Here is a 20,191-nt window from a genome sequence, read left to right as displayed (position 1 = left end):
CAGCACAGAAATGCAGGCAAAGACGACTTCGGAGGAGACCCGGTGGGCACTCACCTCTCTCTGCTGTGCTCAGCACCCTGCGGAGCCACCCTCAGCCCCAGCGGCTTTGCAGCCCCCATCTCCTGAGCTGCTGCCGAGCCCTCTCCGCAGCTGCGGAGGCAGCTCCAGCCGGGGCGCGGGGGGGTCACGCATGCCAGGCAGGCTGTGCCCTGGGCTCGGGGCAGCACACCCTGTCACCCCCTCGTTTCCTCCCCACTTTTCTTGCCTTTCCTGCCAAAGCCCCGCGGCCCCTCGGCCTCCTGGAGCGGCTGGACTTCCTGCCAGGCATAACACGAACCAGATGATGTTCTCCAAACAATGTCAGTACGCCCACCCCCAGGAGAGAGAGGCGGGGAGGGGAAAAATAAGCTGGATGGAGCTTTCATGAACTCTCAGCAGAGCTGCCGAGCCCCTGCCACCAGGCCAGAGGTGAACCCACACAGCCAGAGCTGAGATAATCCCTTCCCAGCAGTGCCTGACCAAGACTTTCCATCACAGGTTAAGGGGGAGATGGTTTAGCGCTGGGGAGGGGGAGCCAGCACCCCCCGGAACGCTGAGCTGCCCTCCCCGGGTATCTGCAAGGCAACCCAAAAGGTTTCAGTGCTGATTCCCCCCTCCTCTGGAAGCATCCAGAGCTGAGAAGCACATCTGCAGCTGGCTCTAAATCCCAGCAAAGCCAGACTTGCTGACCCTCGCTGCTATTAACCCCTGCACCGCCAGGCTCCTGTGAAAGCATCCCCTGCGAGCCCCCAAACTCCCCTCCAGCTGCACTTCTCCTGCCACGCTGTTTGTTCAGAGTCAATGACATTCCTGGCACGCCAAAGTTCATCATCCATTCCTAAGAAAAAAAAGGCACAGCCCTGACTCAGATTATTTCAGTACCTCCACATGCTGCTGCCATCAACAATCCACTCAGGCTGAGACCTCCAGGGGACCAGTTTGACTCTGAAACCCCTCCCCGAGGTCGAATTGAAAGCAGCACAAATATTTTTGCATCCTCCAGCAAAGTCCTCCCGATGCCTGTAACCTTCCCAGAGGACACTTTTGTGGTTTGGCCAAGCCCGAAGCCCTTCCAAGCAGCTCAGCTCTGAGCAAACTTTTGCCTCCAGCTGCCAGAGTCTCGAATAAATTATTAAAGGCCTCGAGTCGTAGCAATCTGCCCCCTTCCCTTCTTGTCTTCAGGGAGCAGCATCTTGGTGTCTCCCAGCAGGGAGCCTGGCAGCCTGCCTGCCAGTCGACGGCACTGGGACACACGGCAAGAAACAACCCCAAACCCTAAACAGCCAAAGCGGGAGAGGTTCACCAAACGAAACGAACCAGAACTACGCGCAGCAGGCAGCGCACAGCCACCCCACCCCACCCCCCCCAAACTCTGCTCCGGCTGTGGCCTGGCTGCCGGCAAGACTCAGAACCCCAGACCGCCCAGGGATGTGTACCGAGGTCTGCCCCACGCTCCCACCCTGCAGCAGGCTGAGTGCCCCCCAGTTTATCACAGCGGTGAACAACCCCCCCCGACAAAAAAGCAGCCGCGGCCGCGCCGCTGCCGCACTCACCTCCAGCGGCGGCAGGTCGGGGTCGAGCTGGGTGAAGCTGTGCAGCACCACGGGGCTGCTCTCCCCGGCCACCTCCAGCTTCACGCCCCCCCAGAGGCTCCGTGCCCGCCGGCAGCCCTCGAACATCTTCTCGGGGGTGGGCACGGCGGCATGGTGCGGGGCGGGGGAGCGCCGGCGGCTCACCATCGGTCCCTCCGCATCCCCGGAGCCGTGCTCCGCCGCCGGCCCCGCCACAGCCCCCGGGATGTCCGGGGATGGAGGGAGGGATGGCGGGGGGAGGGGATTCCCAGGCTCCGGAGCCACCAGGGCTGGAAAAGCCGCAGCGGGGTAAGCGGGGAGGGACCGGGAACCCGCAGCCACCGGGGCAGCCACCGGGGCAGGCACCGGGAGCCCGCAGCCGCCCCCGCGTCGCCGAGCAGCTTTGCTTGATGTCACCGAGGGGCCGGGACGGAGCCAGCGCGGCTGTAAAACCAGGCACTGGATTTCCTCTTACAGCCTCCGCCCGCCCCGGGGGCTGGCCCGGCTCGGCTCGGCACGGCCCCTGGGAAGGGAGGGGAAAAGCCGCGGGGGGAGGCACCGAGCTGAGGGGAGCAAAAAGGAAACCAAACCGAAAACACAGGGAAAAAACCCCACAGAGCGGAGTGGAGGGGACAGGCTGCGAGCCCGGAGGAGGCACTGGGATGGGGAATCCTTGCTGAGTCCCAGTTAGAACTGGGGATGAGCACTGGAGGGTGAGGGGGTGAGTGGGTGGGAGGGAAGCCGAACGGTGGCAGTGGCTCTGGGAGAGGGTGCTGGTGTCACCAGGTCTCCCTGCCGCTCCTAGGTCTGGCGTTCATAGGATTGCTGCAGTCGGAAAAGACCTCCAAGGTCATCAAGCCAGCACCACCCTGGCCACTAAACCACGTCCCCAGGTGCCATGGCCACAGGGCTCTTGAACACCTCCGGGGATGGAGACTCCACCACCTCCCTGGGCAGCCTGTGCCAGTCCCTGACCACTTCTGCAGCAAAGAAATGTTTCCAAATATCCAACCCACACCTCCGCTGGTGCAACTCGAGGCCATTTCCTCTCTAAGTCAGTTGAAAGAAGACCAAGTCCCAGCCCACTCCAGCCTCCTCACAGCCAGTTTTCCAGAGCAGTAAGGTTCACATACACCACCCCAAAAAAACCAAGCCCAAACCCCAAACACTAAACAATCCCCAGAAGCACTAAATCCCAGCCCATGAATATCACCAGTGCAGGTTTTGAGCCCAACAGACAAGTTTGATCTCATCCCATGAGCTCAGCCCTGGCCAGCAGTGCCCCGTGGGTCCAGAGCAGTGCCCAGCCCTCTGCTCCCCACAGCTGGCCTTTATGGGGGTGCCACAGTCACTGTCCCCACGCAGCATCCCTGGGGGAGATGAAAGGCTGGGACCGAGGCCATGCAGCGAGTCAGTGCCAGGGGCTGTGGCTGACTCCTTCCCTGTGCCAAGTCCTTGATGTGCAGGGGGAAAGCGGGGACCAGAGCACCGCTGCCCAGCCCAGCAGGGACCCCCAGACGCCTTGAGCCTCCAAGACTATGCTGAACCTCCACAGTGTAGTTCTGCTTTGGGACGCAAACAGAGACAAGCAGAGCTGCTTGTGCTCCCCCCTGCCCTGCGCCGGGCACCGCGGGTGCTCGCCCTGCCCTGGCTCTTCCCCTGCCCTGGCTCTTCCCCTGCCCCGCTCGCAGGCTGCTGATAAAACCCTATCGCAGGGGCCAGGCAGCTGCTGCTGACACCACCAGAACGCAGACTTTTACGCCTCAGCTCCCTGCGCAGCTGAAATAACAGCAGCTTCCCGCAGCTCCCCGCAGCCGCCCGGCCCCTCCGGCTTCATTCCCAGGGAGAAGACGGAGTTGGTGCTCCCAGCTCCAGCTCTGCTGAGGGCACCACAGAATCAGAGAATCAACCAGGCTGGAAGAGAGCTCCAAGCTCAGCCAGCACAACCTAGCACCCAGCCCTGACCAACCAACCAGACCATGGCACTAAGTGCCCCAGCCAGGCTTGGCTTCAACACCTCCAGCCACAAAGACTCCACCACCTCCCTGGGCAGCCCATTCCAGTGCCAATCACTCTCTCTGACAACAACTTCCTAACAACATCCAGCCTGAACCTGCCCTGGCACAGCTTGAAGCTGTGTCCCCTTGTTCTGTTGCTGGTTGCCTGGCAGCAGAGCCCAAGCCCACCTGGCTACAACCAGTAGTTGTAGACAGCAGTGAGGTCTGGCCTGAGCCTCCTGCCTGCTCAGCTGCCAGACATGCCTCAAACTTGCAAGTTTACCAGGCAGGAGGATGAGCAAGGACAATGTGAGCTATTGTCCTGCTTATCAGGAGCCAAGAAGGGTCAAGGGAAGTTCCTGGGACACCCTGTGAAAGGGAATCCAGCCCTGCAGCAGGACCTCACACTGCCCAAGGCAGCCCTGTGCCTGCTGGGTGTGGGCTTTAACCCTGCCTAGGCACAGAGGTGCAGTCCTCACCCCTGGCCTGGTCACCCCATGGTGCTGGGTCAGGACATGGACTCACAGAACTGTTTTGGTTGGAAGAGACTCTTTTAAGATCATATCCAAACATCAACCTAAGACCACCACGGCCATTAAACCATGTCCCCAGGTGCCATGGCCACAGCTTTCTGGAACACCCCCAGGGCTGGGGACTCCACCACCCCCCTGGGCAGCCTGTGCCAATCCCTGGCCATGCTGGCAGGAAAGCTCTCTCAGCTCTCTCTGGTGCAGGAAGGATGTGATGCTGCTCTGCACAGGGCTGTCCTCAGACCCACCAGCAGGTCATGAGGGAACTGCATGGCACTGCAAGATGTGCTGTGACGTGGGATGGGTGCTGTGCATCACCTCACCTTGCCTGGATGGGCAGAGACCAGAGGCAGCTCCCAGTTGCCTCTCAGATACCAGCATTGCCTCTCGGGGCTGCCTTTGGGATGCAGCCTGTGCTGCCCTTTGATGTTGAGCTCTTTGAGCAGTGCAATCCTGGCCCACCACTGGAGCTGCCTGGCACTGCTGGAGCACACAGGACAAACAGCAGCACTGCTCACAGTCCTCAAACCCTTTCAAAGCCCTCCAGCTCTGTCTGACCTCTAGCTAAGATGCAGCTGTTTGATGAGCAATTTTCATCAGTCCCTTGGTTGACCACTAAAGATGGTTTTGGGGTGGTGTGTGTGTGGGGGGGGGGAAAAACACTTCTGATAATGGGTAATAAATAATATAAAGCAGGAAGGCAATTGAGAGGGTTTAAAAATAGCCAAGCAGTTTCCTCTCTGCTCTCCTGGGAACCTTCTGGGCCTGAAAAGCAAAACACTCAGAGCAGGGTCAGGAGCCCAAGTTCAGGATGTTTGCTCAGCGTAGCTAACCCCAAACACTCAGCTGTCAGGGGCCAGGCTCTTGAAAATCCTGACATTCCAAACAAATCACTGTGCAGGGCTTCTTGGTGGCCTCTAAGCAGAGCGCCAGAAGGGAGCAGGCAGGATCACCCCCCGGGGTTTGTCCCCACTAGGACCCTCGGCAGCCTGAAGGCGGCTGGCAGAGGCAGTCATTTGGGAGGCACATGCCTCGGGGGGCAGGGGGCTGAAGGAAACCATCAAGCACTCAGCAAGCAATTAAAAAAATACCCTAAGAAGATCACCTTACACTTGGCAAGCTCAGCAGAAGCTCTGCACGACCTGCACTGACGTCAGCCTGTCGGTGCCCCTCCGGCTCGGGAGCACGGGAGGGCACGGGAGGGCACGGGAGGGCACGGGAGGGCACGGGAGGGCACAGGAGCTGGGTGCTGCAGCAAACCCCTGGCTCCCTTTTCTCTCTGCCCCTCTGCACTTGGCTGAAGAAAGCCAAACCCACAGAGCCAACACGGGAAGGATGCACAGAGCACAGCTCCCTGCCCCACAGCTGCAGCCTCCAGCCCGCAGCCTGCCCTGCGTGGTCGCTAACACAGAGTGGGTGGCCCTGGAGGGCTCTGGCAAGCTTTAAGCCAGTCTCCTGCTTTAGCTCAATCCATCTGGGGTAAGGACCTACAGACTGAGACTTCAGCTTGTTTCTTAGTAACAGGGTTCAACACAGACCCTCCCCACCCCGGGTCACCTCTTCCCAGCACATACAAGCTTGCACATGCAGCCTTGGAGCATCTCCTTCAGCTCCATCCTGCAGCCCTCCCAGCAAGGGCTCTCCTTTGCTTTCATCTCACTGCTCCACTTCCTAGGAGGGCTTTGCAGAGCGTTTCCAGCAGGACAGAGCTCAGAGTGACCCACTCAGAGTGACCCACTTCCCGTGCTCAGTAGAGCTGCTTTGGCTTCCTTCCTTCCTTCCAGTGAGGCTGCCCACTCCAAAGCATCCCTCAGAAACACCTTCGCAGGGGCTGCTGCCTCCTGCATGGCACTGGGCTGCCTGCAACCCCCACCCCCATGTTCCTGCCACCATCCTGGAGCACGCACTGGCAACCCCCTCACATAACCCAGTGAGCTTCCAGTGGGACAACGTCAGAGGACTGAGAAAAGCTGATCTCAGCTGCAACCAGAGAAAGCAAGAAGCAGCCCCAGCTGCCTCTATCTCCAGCATCACACCACCAGCAGCTCCTGCTGCTCCACAAGCAAGTGACCCAGGACCCAAACCAGCATCACAGAGTGACAACAACAACAGAATGATAGGGGTTGGAACAGACCTCTGGAGATCATCCTAGTCTAACCCCTCCTTGGCTAAAGCAGGGTCACCCAGAGCAGGGCACAGAAGAGCAGCCAGGTGGGGTTTGAAGGACTCCAGAGATGGAGACTCCACCACCACTCTGAACAGCCTGCCCCAGTGCCTCCCCAACACCTCACAGATTAGTAGAAGGGTTTGGGTTGGGAGGGACCTTTGAGATCAGCCAGTTCCAACCCCACTGCCATAGGCAGGGACACTTCCCACTAGCACAGGTCACTCAAGGGCCTCATCCAACCTGCTCATGGACTCCTCCAGGGAGGTTGTGGAGCACAGAAGCACAGAATGTGATCTTTGATCACATTCTGTGCTTCTGTGCTCCACAACCTCCCTGGGCAACCTGTGCCAGGGTCTCAGCACCCTCAACCTGTGCCAGTGTCTCACCACTCTCACTGTAGAGAATTTCTTCCTAAACCCCAGTCCAAATCTACCTCTCTCGAGCTTCAATCCATTCCCTTTCATCCTACCACTGCCAGCTCACTACAATCCTCATGCATAGATGGAAATTCCTGTGCTGGAGTTCATCCTCTGCTGGGAACTGAGCTGCTTTCTGTGGGAGCTGCAACATTATCCAGCCTCTGGCATCAGCTCACAAGGCACGTCCAGCAAATCCCTGCAGTGCTCCGTGTCAGGCTGGAGAATGGAGATGAGAACACTTCCTGCTATTGTAGGGGCTGGGGAAGCCCTCTCCTGCTTGTAAGGGATGTGGAGGAAAGGCACTACTGAGAGGACAGGATTAGTAGCTAACAGTCAGGCTGTTTGCTACCCTCACACCCAGTCCTAACCCAAAACTTTCTGGACATTCAGATTCTAAAGCTGAGCCACTGCCCAGGCTCAGCTGGAAGATGATTTGACAACAATTAACAGTAATGTTAATGATGATTAATTATTATGGTTGCTGTTTCTGCTTTGGGATGAGAGGGGGGGAAAACCTCAACCCTGCCAGCTTGTGTAAGATGGGAAAGGATGCCACAGCCTCACTCACTGCAGTCTGCATGGAGATGTCATAGAACCAGGCAGGGTTGGAAGGGAGCACAAGGAGCAGCCAGTGCCAACCCCCCTGCCATGCCCAGGGACACCCTACCCTAGAGCAGGCTGCACACAGCCTCAGCCAGCCTGGCCTCAAACACCTCCAGCCATGGGGCCTCAACCACCTCCCTGGGCAACCCATTCCAGCCTCTCACCACTCTCCTGCTCAACAACTTCCTCCTCACCTCCAGCCTCACTCTCCCCATCTCCAGCTTTGCTCCATTCCCCCCACTCCTGACACTCCCTCACAGCCTCAAAAGTCCCTCCCCAGCTTTTTTGTAGCCCACTTCAGATTCTGGCAGGCCACAAGAAGGTCACCTGGGAGCCTCCTCTGCTGCAGCCTGCACAGCCCCAACTCTTTCAGGCTGTGCTCACAGCAGAGCTGCTGCAGCCTCTCAGCATCCTCCTGGCCCTGCTCTGGACACTCTCCAGCATCTCCACAGCCCTCTTGTCCCAGGGGCTCCAGAGCTGGATGCAGTACTCCAGCTGGGGTCTCACCAGAGAGAGGGAGAATCACCTCCCTGGCCCTGCTGGCCACACTTGTGCTGCTGCAGCCCAGGCTCTGGTTGGCTTTCTGGGCTGCAAATGTCAGATCAGAGCAGCTGCTCCCAAAATCTGGGAGTGCAGCAGGTCCCTGCCAGCTCTCAGAGCCAATCCTCTCCTGCACACACGACCAGAGCCCCTGCTCCACTGGAGTTCAGGGCTGAGTCACACACCACTTGCTACAGCTTACAGCAAGCCTGGGTTTTAGGAGGGCCTCTGCCAAGTTATTTCAGATCCAGGGCAGTTGGATCACTCACTCTGCCTCCGGGTTTTGGGTGTTTCTTGGGATCCCTTCCTGATGGATCAGGCACTGTGAACTCTTCGTGCTGGCTGGAGGAAGGCTGACTCAGGCTCTCCTGCACTTTGTGTCCCTTCTGCTGGAGGTACCTGTTCTCCAGCGACAACAACAACCACCCATCCTCCTCCTCCTCCTATTCCTCCTCCTCTTCCCCCTCCTCCAGCCCTCCCGTGGCCAACTACCGACTAAGCCCTGGGTTAATCCAGGAACACAGCTCCCCTCCAGCCTCTCCAAAGCACAGCAAACATCTAACACAGCAAAGGTAGGCTCCTAATTACTGCCAGTTCCTGGCAGAGGAAGCACAACCAAATCCCATGGCAGTTAGGATCTAAAAGTCTCCACCAGCCATCCTGGGTCTCATTTCCTGCAGCCCCTGCACACAGCTGGGCTACAGCAGCTCCTGCAGAGCCTGCAGGCTCCTGCAGCTCAGCAACAGCAAATGCAGCTGTGCCAGAAGCCTTGCAGAGGCTGCAGGAATGCCTCTCCTCAATCCTACCTTCAGTGCTATCAGCTTGGACATAATACTTGAGCATCTTCCAGCAAATGACTACCCAAACCCCTGCTTTTTGAGCTTGCTGACCTCTCAAAAGTCAGCAGGAAAGGACAACATGAGGGGGGTGGGGGGGAAATGAAGCTACCTGCTAAGAAGCCAATGACCACAGCATGTTCTGTGTGAGCATTTCTGGGGACAGGCACCTTGAGACCTGCACAGCAAAGTGCTGCACAGCCCTGCAGGGTGAAAGCACTCAGAGAAGGAAGAGGCAAAATGGAACCACTAACATGAAAATGTGTCCAGCAGGTCACAGACAGCAGGGACACAGAGCCATGGAATGCTGGGGGTGGAAGGGACCTCTGGGGATCATCCAGTCCAATGCCCTGCTCTAGCAGGGCACCCACAGCAGCTTGCCCAGCAGCACAGTGCCCAGCTGGGCTTGGAAGCTCTGCACACAAGGAGACTCCACAGCCTCTCTGGGCAGCCTGCCCCAGGCCTCCAGCACCCTCACACCAAACAACTTTCACCTCCTGGTCAGATGGAACCTCCTGGGTTCCACTTTGTGCCCAGTGCCCCTTGGCCTGTCCCTGGGCACCACTGAGCAGAACCTGGCCCCATCCTCTTGCCCCCCACCCTTTAGCTCTTGCTGAGCATTGCTCAGCTCCCCTCTGGGGCTGCTCTTCTGCAGGCTCTCAGCCCCAGGGCTCTCAGCCTTTGCTCCTCACAGAGCTGCTCCAGGCCCCTCAGCAGCTCTGCAGCCTCCTCTGGACTCTCTCCAGCAGTTCCCTGCCTCTCTTGAACTGGGGAGCCCAGACCTGGACCCAGCAATCGAGATGTGGCCTCTCTAGGAGCAGAGTAGAGGAGGAGAAGCTCCTCTGACCTGCTGGCCACCCTCTTGCAGAGCTCACCCTTTCAAGAGGACCACAGAGCACTCGGCAAGCTTAGCTACACACGGAGAGGGGGCTGCAGCTCTGCACCAGAGCCTCCCCTTCCCCAGGCTGGCCGCAGCGCCGCCGGGAGCGCAGAGTGCAGCAGGCATTAGGCTGCTGTGGGCTGACAGGCTGCAGACACACCAGAGCTCCTCTGCTGAAGGCTGTTCTGCCTGGAGCTGCTTGCCCTTAAAGGCAGCTTTTCTCTCCCTCTCACCTTGCTGCCAGAGCGTTTCAGCCAGCTCTTTGAACAGAACACCACCTCAGCTGCCTGGAACCAAAAAGGGAGGGGGAGAGCCCCAGGCAAAACAGGTTATCTGTCTTGCTTGGTGCTCAGTGCAGGAGCCTGAGCCTCCCAGGTGCTCAGAGACAGCCCAGCTCCCAACGAGTCCTCTGCAGAACAGTTGGAGGGGCTGGAGTGTGGCCAGAGAAGGGTGACAAAGCTGAGGAAGGGTCTGGAGAACAGCTGAGGGAGTTGGGGGTGTTCAGTCTGGGGGAGGCTGAGGGCAGAGCCCACTGCTCTCTACAGCTCCCTGGAAGGAGGCTGCAGTGGGGTGGGGTTGGGCTCTTCTGCCTGGTGTTAGGTGATAGAAGGAAAGGAAATGGCTCCAGGTTGTGCCAGGGGAGGGTTAGGCTGGAGCTTAGGAATAATATGTTTCTCCTGCCAGAGCAGGCAGGGATTGGCACAGGCTGCCCAGGGGAGGTGGTGGAGTCCCCATCCCTGGAGGTGTTCCCTGTGGACCTGGCACTTTGGGATGTGGTTTAGTGGCCATGGTGGTGCTGGGCTGATGGTTGGACTTGGATGGTCTTGGAGAGCTTTTCCAACCCAAACAAGTCTGTGATTTTCTGCAAAGAGAAATCTCTGGGAGGGAAGAGAAGAAAGGTTATGAGGCCAGAAAGAAAGTGGCATGGAAAGAAGGGGATGGGTGTAGCCCCTGAAGGGAGGGGAAACTCCCTTCTGGAACCCAAGCAGCCCTTCTCATCCAGCAGAAAGAAAACCCAAACGACCCAGAGAGGTTTCATGGCAGATTGGAAACACATGGCTGGTGCTGGGCAAGGTCCAGCAGTGCCACTTCCACTGGCAAAGCACCCTGAGCCTTGCAGGCTCCCCCCCAACAAGTCTCCCAGCAGCTGGAGTCACTTCCCCACATCCAATGCAGCACCCCCAGCCCCTCACTTCCTGGTGGGCACCCCCCAAGTGCTGCCAGCCCCTACCCTACCCCGGGGGGTTACACAGATGGGCAGAGGAAAGTTCATCTGCCCCCCATCTGCATCACTTCCCACGAGAAACTCAACCTATCAAGGACTTTAATAGCTAAGATTTACTGCCCTCATTAAGGCCTTTGGTGAGGGAAGTTCCCTGCTGGATTTTCTGTGCCCGTGGTTGTTCCTCCCTCCAGCACTTCTGTACCATGCTGCTGGGGCCAGACTGGGGGCAAGAAACAGCTGAGTCCAAAACACTGCTCTGGTGGATGTCACAGATATGTACTGGCTGGTGGCTGCCCAGGGAGCAGCATCACCAAGCCTCATGGCTTTGGGAATGCTTGTGCAGGGCTGAGCAGCAGCGTCCCTCCCCAGACCTCCTTCCAAATCACCTGGACAGCAGCAAATGCTCTCCAGAGCCAGGCTCGTGAGCTTAGGTGGAAGAAGAGCAGCAGGAAAGGCTCTGTTCACCTTCCAAACACCCAAGGGCAGGTGGTGCCTTTTCCACCAGCAGCAACCAGCCAAAATGACATCTTCAGCTGAGTTGTGTAAAAGGAGAACTCGGAAACATGAGGCTCTGGTGAGTGATCCATAGAGAAATCCCAGTGGGTAACAAAGGAATGTGCTCTGCAGAGTGCCTGCCATCATCACCACCCTCACTACAGAATCGTTTGTGTTTGACAAGAGCTCCAAGATCATCAGATCCAACTCCCAACCCGACACCAGCATGGCCTTTAAACCACGTCCCACGGTGCCATGGCCACGCGTTCAACAGCTCCAAGGACACTGACTCCCTTAGCCCAGCACCTCCCCCAGCCCTGCTCCCACTCCTGCCCTGCCTGCCTGTGCAGGGCTGTGCTGCTGCAGCCACAACAGTGAGGTGGCCACCAGCACCACCTGCACCAGAGGGAGAGGGAGCTTGGACCAGCAGGAGAGATTTAAATGCCCAGGTCCTGGCGAGAAGCAAAGCCGCGGGAAGTTCTAGCACACATCACACTGACACCACAACTAAAGCCCCAAGGTCACTTGAAGTAAGAACTCCTTTCCAACAGGAACCAAGCCCTTTAACGAGGGCCATGGAAAAGGATGTCCCAACAATGGTCCTGTGTCTCCTTTGGCTGCAGGAACATCAGGGAAAGCATCCATCAAAGCCCAGACACGTCGGAAAGCCACTGTGAGAGCCACAGGAAAGCTGACTTGATTGGGAGTGAGGAGTGAAACCCTGGAGCCAGGCTCTGGCACGGCAGAGAGCTGATATGACTGAAAGTGAGCCCAGGAGAGAGGAGCCAGAGGGCTGCAGCAGCTGCAGGGATGAGGCAGAGGAGCTGCAGGAGGAGCGTGGTGGGAGACAGACATCCAGCAGCTGGACCAGCAGCCAGCATGCCCGGTGCTGGGTGACTCCCTGCAGCCCCTGCCAAGCCATTCGGGCCAAATTCACCTCAGGCTGGGCTGGGCTGCAGGGAGTGGAGGTGAAAGCAGTCTACTTTCACTGCCTGACTCTGCACTTGGTGGTGCTGGCCACAAGGGAGCCAGGAACAGAGGCTGGCAAGAGAAAGGGTCATCAGCCAGCCCTGAGCCGAGCAGCAGAGAGATGAAACAGGCTGCAAAGTCCATTAGGAATTGCAGGAGCCTCCCAGCATTCCCAGGTATTGTTAGACACCCCTTCCCCCCCCCAGACAAAGGATGTTTAAGGCAGCTAAACCCCCAAATCATTTTCCCTTCAGCAGTGAGCACTTGAAAAGGTTTCCGCTCCGCATTGTTTCAGGGGGGGAAGTTATTCCCGGGGCCCCTCTCCATGCCTCGCAGGACTCTTTTTGTCGTGGGGGTTGTTTTGGCATGGAGCAGCAAAAAAAAACCTCTCCCAAACAATACTGTACAGTGGTGGCCAAGGGCCAGGGTTATCTCTTGGTTACAGCGGCACAAACAGCAGCAAACTTGGTGACAGTCGCTGAGTCACAGCGTGGGGCTGAGCCCAGCCGCGGCGCCGCTCACCCCTCCTGCCTCTTCTACCTTCAGGGCCAGGATTGATGCTGCTTTTCGCAGGAGCAGGGAGTTGGTTTGGTTGGAAAAGACCTTTAAGGTCATCCAGTCCAACCATTCTCTAGCTCTGCCAAGGCTGGGGCTAAAGTGTGGCCCTCAGCACCACACCTCTGCAGCTTTGGGGATGGGGATTCAAGCACCTCCCTGGGCAGCCTGTTCCAAGGTCTCAGTTTCTTCCTAACCTCCAGTTCAAGCCAAGTGAAACAGAGCCCAGCAGCACACCAAAGTGGCATCACCCTGCCAGTGAAAGGTGGTGCATCACAGAAGGGGATGGGTTGGAAGCAACCTTGAGGATCATCCAGCTCCATCCTGCCTGCCATGGGCAGGGACACCTTCCACTAGCCCACGTTGCTCAAAGCCCCATCCAACCTGGGCTTGAACCCCTCCAGAGAGGGGGCATCCACAATCTCCCTGGGCAACCTGTGCCAGTGTCTCCCCAGCCTCACTGTTAAGGATTTCATAGAATCACAGAAGCACAGGATCACAGAAACACACAATCACAGAATCAATCAGGGTTGGTAGGGACCACAAGGATCAGCCTGTGCCAGCCCCACTGCCATGGGCTAGATCAGGCTGGCCAGAGCCTCATCCAGCCTGGCCTTAAACACCTCCAGGGATGAGGCTTCCATCACCCCCCTGGGCAACCCGTTCCAAGGTCTCAGTTTCTTCCTAATCTCCAGTTCAAGCCAAGTGAAACCAAGTCCAGCAGCACACCAAAGTGGCATCACTCTGCCAGTGAAAAGGTTTCTTCTAATGCCCAACCTGCACCTCCCCAGGCCAGGTCCTCTCATCCTATCATTTGTTACTGGGGAGGAGAGACCAACCCCACTTGGCTCCGACCTCATTCAGGGAGCTGTAGAGAGCCAGAAGGTCTCCAAGTCCTGGTTCCAGACATCCTGCTGAGTGCTGAAGGATCTCAGCTTTCACCCAAATGAAAAAGCCCCCCCCAGCAGCCCTGAATTTAGTGTCATTTAGTGCCATTTCCTATGGGTTTGTGTCTCCAGCCCACCTCTGCTGCCTAAAAATGTACAAACTGAGACTGAAAATGTCTTTGTGGTTGAAGTGTTTGCACGAAGCATCTCCCACGTGGATGCTCTGGTGTCTGACAATACAGGAACTCCTGCTACAGATGTTCTGGGGCATTTACAAGGTTCTTTTCCCCCTCTCAGCCAGCTCATCTCGTTGTAGTTGTGCAGACTTAATTAGCTGAGAGCTCTCAGCCAAATTTCCGTCAAGCAGGGCAGCAGGTCCAAGAGTCATTTGGGGAGAGAGGACACAGGCAAACAGACACTGTGACAGCATCAGCCTTATTCTGGGAGGAAATTAGATTTGAATCTTTTTCTGCCTTCCCTTAGCTGCAAAGAAAGCAGCTAGAAAACAAGACCTGAGCTTCCCCAGCAGGGTCAGGGGCCAGAGGGGCAGCGATGGGAGCTGCTTGCTGAGGGGCTTCACCCAGACATCCTGCAGCACCTTAGAATCACAGAATCATAGAATCAGGCAGGTGGGAAGAGAGCTCCAAGCTCAGCCAGTCCAACCTAGCACCCAGCCCTGCCCAACCAACCAGACCAAGGCACTAAGTGCCCCAGTGTTGAAGCCATGGTCTGGTTGGTTGGGCAGGGCTGGGTGCTAGGTTGGGCTGGAGGAGCTTGGAGCTCTCTTCCAACCTGCCTGATTCTATGATTCTTGAGCAGGGAGCATCAAGGTGGGTCAGGATTGTTGACTCCCAGCCCTGAGCACTCGGGAGTCAGTGCTGGCTCATCCCCACTGCTGTTTGCAGTGTGCTGCCCAGCAGCCCTGTCAGTGTTTCCATGACCCCTGGGTGTGTAGTGCGGAGGTACGCAGGTGCTACGTCACCCTGGGCATGCTCTGAGTCACCTCTGTGCCAACCCAACCCTCAGACTGCTTCCCTTTTCCCCTTCTCAGCTCGGAGCCCCAGCAGGGATTCACCTTCTGCAGAGCTCTCTCTGTCCCTGCTCGCCTGCAGCAGGAGGGCTGCAGGGTGCTGGTGAGGCTGCACCTCAAATAGTGAGGTCAGTTCTGGGCTCCTCACTCCCAGAAGGACTCTGTGGGGCTGAAGTGTGGCCAGAGAAGGGCAACAAAGCTGAGGAAAGGCCTGGAGAAGAGCTGAGGAGCAGCTGAGGGAGTTGGGGGTGTCTAGTCTGGAGAAGAGGAGGCTAAGGGCAGACCTCATTGCTCTTTACAGCTCCCTGAAGGGAGGCTGGAGCCAGGCGAGTCTCGAATCAAGTGAGAGGAGAAGAGAAAATGGCCTCGAGTTGCACCAGGGGAGGCTTAGGTTGGACATGAGGAAAAATTTCTTTTCCTGCCAGAGCAGTCAGGGAGTGGAACAGGCTGCCCAGGGAGGTGGTGGAGTCCCCAGCCCTGGAGGTGTTCCATACCTGTGTGGCCATGGCACCTGGGGAGGCAGCTCGGTGGCAGTGCTGGTGTCAGGCTGACTCACCCAGCCCTGTGCAGTGGGAAAAGGTGGAGCTGCATCCTCGCAGCCTGTGCACCTCCTCCCCTGTGTTTCCCTCATTCCTCCACCAAACAGAAAGGGAAATCCAGGGTTTTCAGCTGCTTTGATTCCCTCTGGCTCTGCACGCAGCAGGGTGGGAAGGGATTAATCTCCGTTTCCTGGCTCCAGCCAGCTCAAAGGGCTGCCTGGGCAGGAGGGACCCCCCCTGATCAGGGGCTCCTTGACTCATGACCACAACACTGCCAGATCCCTCATCGCTGGAACAGCTGCCCCCAGCCTGCCTCCCCCAGCCTCAGCACCACTCCCCAGAGCCCCCAGCCCTGCCTCTCCCAGCTGCTCTGGCCACTCAGCCTAGGGGCTGGCACCACAGTCCACTTTTCCCCTCTTTCCTCACTGGGTTGCAGTTCCTAACTTGTACTTGGTCTCCAGCACGGGAAGCAGAAGTGCTGGGGAGGGAAGTGTGATGAAAGGAAACCCCCCAGACCCTGGGGGAGTCTGAAGGGAGAAGAAAAGGATGTGCAGGAAGAGGTTCTTTTAAGATGGGTGGTTTTTCGGGTGCCCTTTCCCGGCAAGCAGAAGAGCAAGTCCCCTTGATTTGGGTCACCAGATTCGCTTCTCTGTCACCAATGCCACAGCCAGACACCACCAAGACTGCCACCCAGCACAGCCCAAACAGCTCTTCGATGTTTCCTGGATGCCACAGCATCGAGCCTCAACCCACAAAGGCAGCAGTCAGCAGGACAGGAGTGGAGGTTCCCCAGCAGAGAGCTGAGGTGTCCAACTGCTGAGTGCCCCAGCACCAGCCCAGCAGGAGCTCAGAGAGGCGAGGCCACGGCACGGAGCTGATGCCTGCACACCAGATCACACAGGGGAATCCACAAAGCAGCCTCTGGGGATAAACAGCCCTTGGGCTTCAGCAAGCCAGGACCCCACCTGAAGAGAGAGGAAGGTTCTTACCATAGAGGCACAGAGGAGGACATGCACCTGAGATGCTGCTCATGACCAGCATCTGCGCGGAGGCAACACCTGGGAGCTGGGGATGACAACGGCAGGGTGCAGAGTGCTGCCCCTGCTCTCTGCTCCCCTCTCCAGCGCCCAAGCACATGACTCCAGCAGTCAAAACCACCACAGATCACAAGCGCTGCCCGGGCTGAGGCAGCAGCCAGCCTCTGCTCTGCACGGCAGCAGCATGTGATGGAGCAAACAGCTCCCTCTGCTCTGCACGGCAGCAGCATGTGATGGAGCAAACAGCTCCCTCTGCTCTGCATGGCAGCAGTATGTGATGGAGCAAACAGCTCCCTCTGCTCTGCATGGCAGCAGTATGTGATGGAGCAAACAGCTCCCTCTGCTCTGCATGGCAGCAGTATGTGATGGAGCAAACAGCTCCCTCTGCTCTGCATGGCAGCAGCATGTGATGGAGCAAACAGCTCCCTCTGCTCTGCATGGCAGCAGTATGTGATGGAGCAAACAGCTCCCTCTGCTCTGCATGGCAGCAGCGTGTGATGGAGCAAACAGCTCCCTCTGCTCTGCATGGCAGCAGCGTGTGATGGAGCAAACAGCTCCCTCTGCTCTGCACGGCAGCAGTATGTGATGGAGCAAACAGCTCCCTCTGCTCTGCATGGCAGCAGCATGTGATGGAGCAAACAGCTCCCTCTGCTCTGCACGGCAGCAGCATGTGATGGAGCAAACAGCTCCACACCCGCCCGGGAGGCTCTGCTGAGAGTTGTCTCCTCAGGGGGAGATGGAGCCAGTCCTTAGAGAATCAATCACACAAGTGCCTGGTTGGAAGAGACCTTAAGCTCATCCAGCCCAATCATCAACCCAGCACCACCACGGCCACCGAACTATGTCCCCAGGTGCCACGGCCACAGGTTTCTTGAACACCTCCAGGGATGGGGACTCCAGCACCTCCCTGGGCAGCCTCTGCCAATCCCTGACCATTCTGGCAGGAAAAAAAAAACCTTTTTCTAATGTCCAACCTAAACCTCTTGGCCCTGGTGCAATTTCAGACCATTGCCTCTTGTTCCATCACCTGATGCTGGGGGCGCACTGGGAGATACCCACACCTACCAGCTCCCTCTTAGGGAGGGCAGGACAGACAGAGCCAGAGTGCCCCAAGTGGGCATCACAGCCCACCTTTGATTGCCTGTAAACTGGACAGGCCTTGTATGAGCTGTCCTGTGACAGCTGCTTCTGCAGGCACCACTCTGAGCCCCAGTGCAACGTGACAGGTGACAGCAAATTGCACTGACAGGTTCTCACTGAGCCAAACCATCAGGGGGCAGCTGCTCCACTGCCAATCTGCCGTTCACAGGGGTGCCCAGGGTGCAGGGATGGAGCCAAGTACCACCAGCAGCATGTGGGCACCAGGGCCTGACCATGCAGCATCTGTTGTGGCAGTGCCCAGAGCAGTGAAAAATGCTGGGTTGGGTTGGAGGGCCCTCATGGCATCACCAGGATGGAAGCTGGAGGCTCAGAGTTCCCATTTCAGCTAGGAAAGGCAAAGGGCAAGAGGCAGAGCCTGGGCCTGGGCCAGAGGCATCTCCCTGGAGGTGCTGAAGCAAAGCCTGGATGAGGCACTTGGTGCCATGGTCTGGTTGATTGGCCAGGGCTGGGTGCTAGGTTGGGCTGGAGCAGCTTGGAGCTCTCTGCCAAACTGCTTGATTCTATGAAGCTGCAAGAGGAGGAAGTTCTCACATTGCCCTCAGACCTCTGACAGGGAAGCTGGTGCTGAGCCATGGGAAGAAAGTGCAAAGCCACAGACAAATGCTCTGGGATGCCACCTTGAGCATGGATTCATGTCCTTAGATACAGATAGGTGGTAATGGCACCCAAAAATCCCAGAATGCCAGGTTGGAATTCTATCCCAAACACCTGCCAGAGCAGGCAGCACAGGCTGGTGTCCAGTTGGGCTCTGGATGACTCTAGAGATGGAGATTCCTCCATCTCTCTTTAGTACCAGTGAACCAACTGCAGCAGCAGCCTGTGACCTCCCACCTCTTCAAGCCAATGCAAACACTCACCTAGCACATCAACCATGCCCCCTTTGAAGCCTCACCAAGGGCTGGAAATGAGGAGAGATGCCCTCTCCCCCCCAAAAAATGCTCCTGGGACAGCCACTGACAAAGACACTGCCTGTGCCATCAGCTAGCCAAAGCCACACCCAAGAGCCAAAGCCTTGCATGCTCACAGCTCCTGGGGGTTTAGCAGTGGTCAGATCCCCACCAAGGCAAATGAACCCTCTAAAGCCACAGGCAGGACACAGCAGAGGGCTGCAGATGCTGCCCCATCCTCACCAAGGCAAATGAACCCTCTAAAGCCACAGGTAGGACACAGCAGAGGGCTGCAGATGCTGCCCTGGGACCGCACAGCACCTCTAGGGAGCACAGGCAGCCTTGAAGCTGCCCTGGGCACAGACACAAGGCATTGGATGGGCTCCTCAGCCTTGCCAGGGTGATTCCCAGACACCCTAAGCACGCTCCTGAAGTTCTGCTCTTATGGATGAGAGTTCAACCTGAGAGACTTCTTCCCTAGCTTCTCCAACTCCCCAAGGAGCCCCAGCAGCCCTTCACCCGGGGAAGAGGAGTCTGGGCAGGGGCAGGGGTGGCTCTGTTGTTTCTGACTGCAGCTGTGGGCAGGAAGCAGTCCCAGCGCTCATTTTCAGCTCCTCCCTCTCGATAACATCTCGCACAGGCAGGCAGAGGCAAAGAAGCAGCCTCTGAGAGCAGCGCAGCAGAGCCTGACTCAGGGCGAGGCTGGCTGCAGCCGCACAGCCTCGGCCTCTGCTCCATGCCAAGCTCCAGCCCCGCTCGGCTCTTGGAGTGCTTTGGCACCCTCCACGCACACCCCGAGGGCTGCTGCTGGGGTGCAGGATGCATCGAGTGTCTCAGCCTCTGCAGAGCTCAGCTGCCAGCCAGACAAGAAGCTTTCACGCTGTGCCACCCACCCCCTGCCCAGCTGCCCCCCATCGCCCACAGCCGCCTGCTGCAGCCCCCAGGGGGATGCTGAGCCTCACCGACCCAGCAGGGGTGGGGAACATCTCCCCCCTAGTTCTGGGGGTTCAGCCTTGAGGGACACCATCCTCAAGTGCCACACTGAATCCCAGTGCCAGCTCTGGTGCCCCCTGACCCCTTCGCCCCCTGGTGCATGGGGTGCGGCACCAGTCCCACTCCCAGGAGGATCAATTAGCCGCCAATTGACAACAGCACTCCGAGGCGACAGCGGCGCTGCAGACAGGGATTAGTAGCTCATTACTGCTGACCTGAACCTTTCTTCTGTGTGCCAGAGGACCACATTCCACCCACCGGTCGCAGGCACTCAAAGCTCAGCTGAAGGAGGTCTCGAATGTGCCACAGCAAACTTGGGCACTGAGCCTTTGTTCCCATCACCAGCTCCTCTGAGCCTGGCTTTAAGGTCAAACCAAGCTTCTATCTTCTCCAGTGTTCCAGGACACAGGGACCAAAAAATGAATTATATGATGGGAATAAATTAGCATGAGAAATGTAATTTCACTAATTAGCCCATTGGAGTGGAAAATACTTGCAAACCACTTTGAAGTCACCCCCCCACCTCCCCCCTGCACTTAGTAGGATGGCACAGAGGAGAAAAGGAGGAGGTGAAGATGGAGAGGTGGCCAGGACAGGCTCTGAAGGATGCCAGGTGTCTAAGCAGGACACTGAGAAGTTCCCCAGATCGTTTCTCTCCTCACTCCCAAGCTGTGCTGTGTTCAGCTCCGACACTGCAGAGCTGGAGGAGCCCAAGGGCTGAGCTGCACTGCCCTCTGAGTGCCCATCTGCTGGGCACTGCAACAAGGGGACACTTCCCAGTGGTTTCTGGTCAGCCCAAGCCATTCTATGGCATCACAGGTGGGTTGGAAG

General features: G+C 57.8%; 2 protein-coding genes across 6 annotated transcripts in view; one reads left to right on the top strand and one right to left on the bottom strand.

The window, feature by feature from the left end:
* The window catches only part of RPL7A (ribosomal protein L7a), a 233,057-nt gene that overhangs the window by 122,338 nt on the left and 90,528 nt on the right, over positions 1-20,191 (top strand). The gene's annotated exons all lie outside the window — the stretch shown is intronic.
* RALGDS (ral guanine nucleotide dissociation stimulator) overlaps positions 1-20,191 on the bottom strand; it is a 71,002-nt gene that overhangs the window by 31,100 nt on the left and 19,711 nt on the right. Inside the window, exon 1 of one of the 5 annotated variants that reach the window (XM_064171274.1) lies at positions 1,593-2,053. The exons of 2 other annotated variants lie outside the window; for them this stretch is intronic. In XM_064171274.1, the coding sequence (XP_064027344.1) occupies positions 1,593-1,778 (186 nt within the window). In that variant the 5' untranslated portion in view covers positions 1,779-2,053. Of the gene's footprint in view, positions 1-1,592; positions 2,054-20,191 lie in introns of those variants that run through there. 2 more of the 5 variants (XM_064171272.1, XM_064171277.1) reach the window with 2 other exon arrangements.

The sequence above is a fragment of the Pogoniulus pusillus genome, chromosome 35 (assembly GCF_015220805.1).
Source record: "Pogoniulus pusillus isolate bPogPus1 chromosome 35, bPogPus1.pri, whole genome shotgun sequence".
NCBI classification, from domain to species: Eukaryota; Metazoa; Chordata; class Aves; order Piciformes; family Lybiidae; genus Pogoniulus; species Pogoniulus pusillus.
The sequence above is the reverse complement of the archived record's forward strand: the minus strand, read 5'-3'. Positions and strand labels throughout refer to the sequence as shown.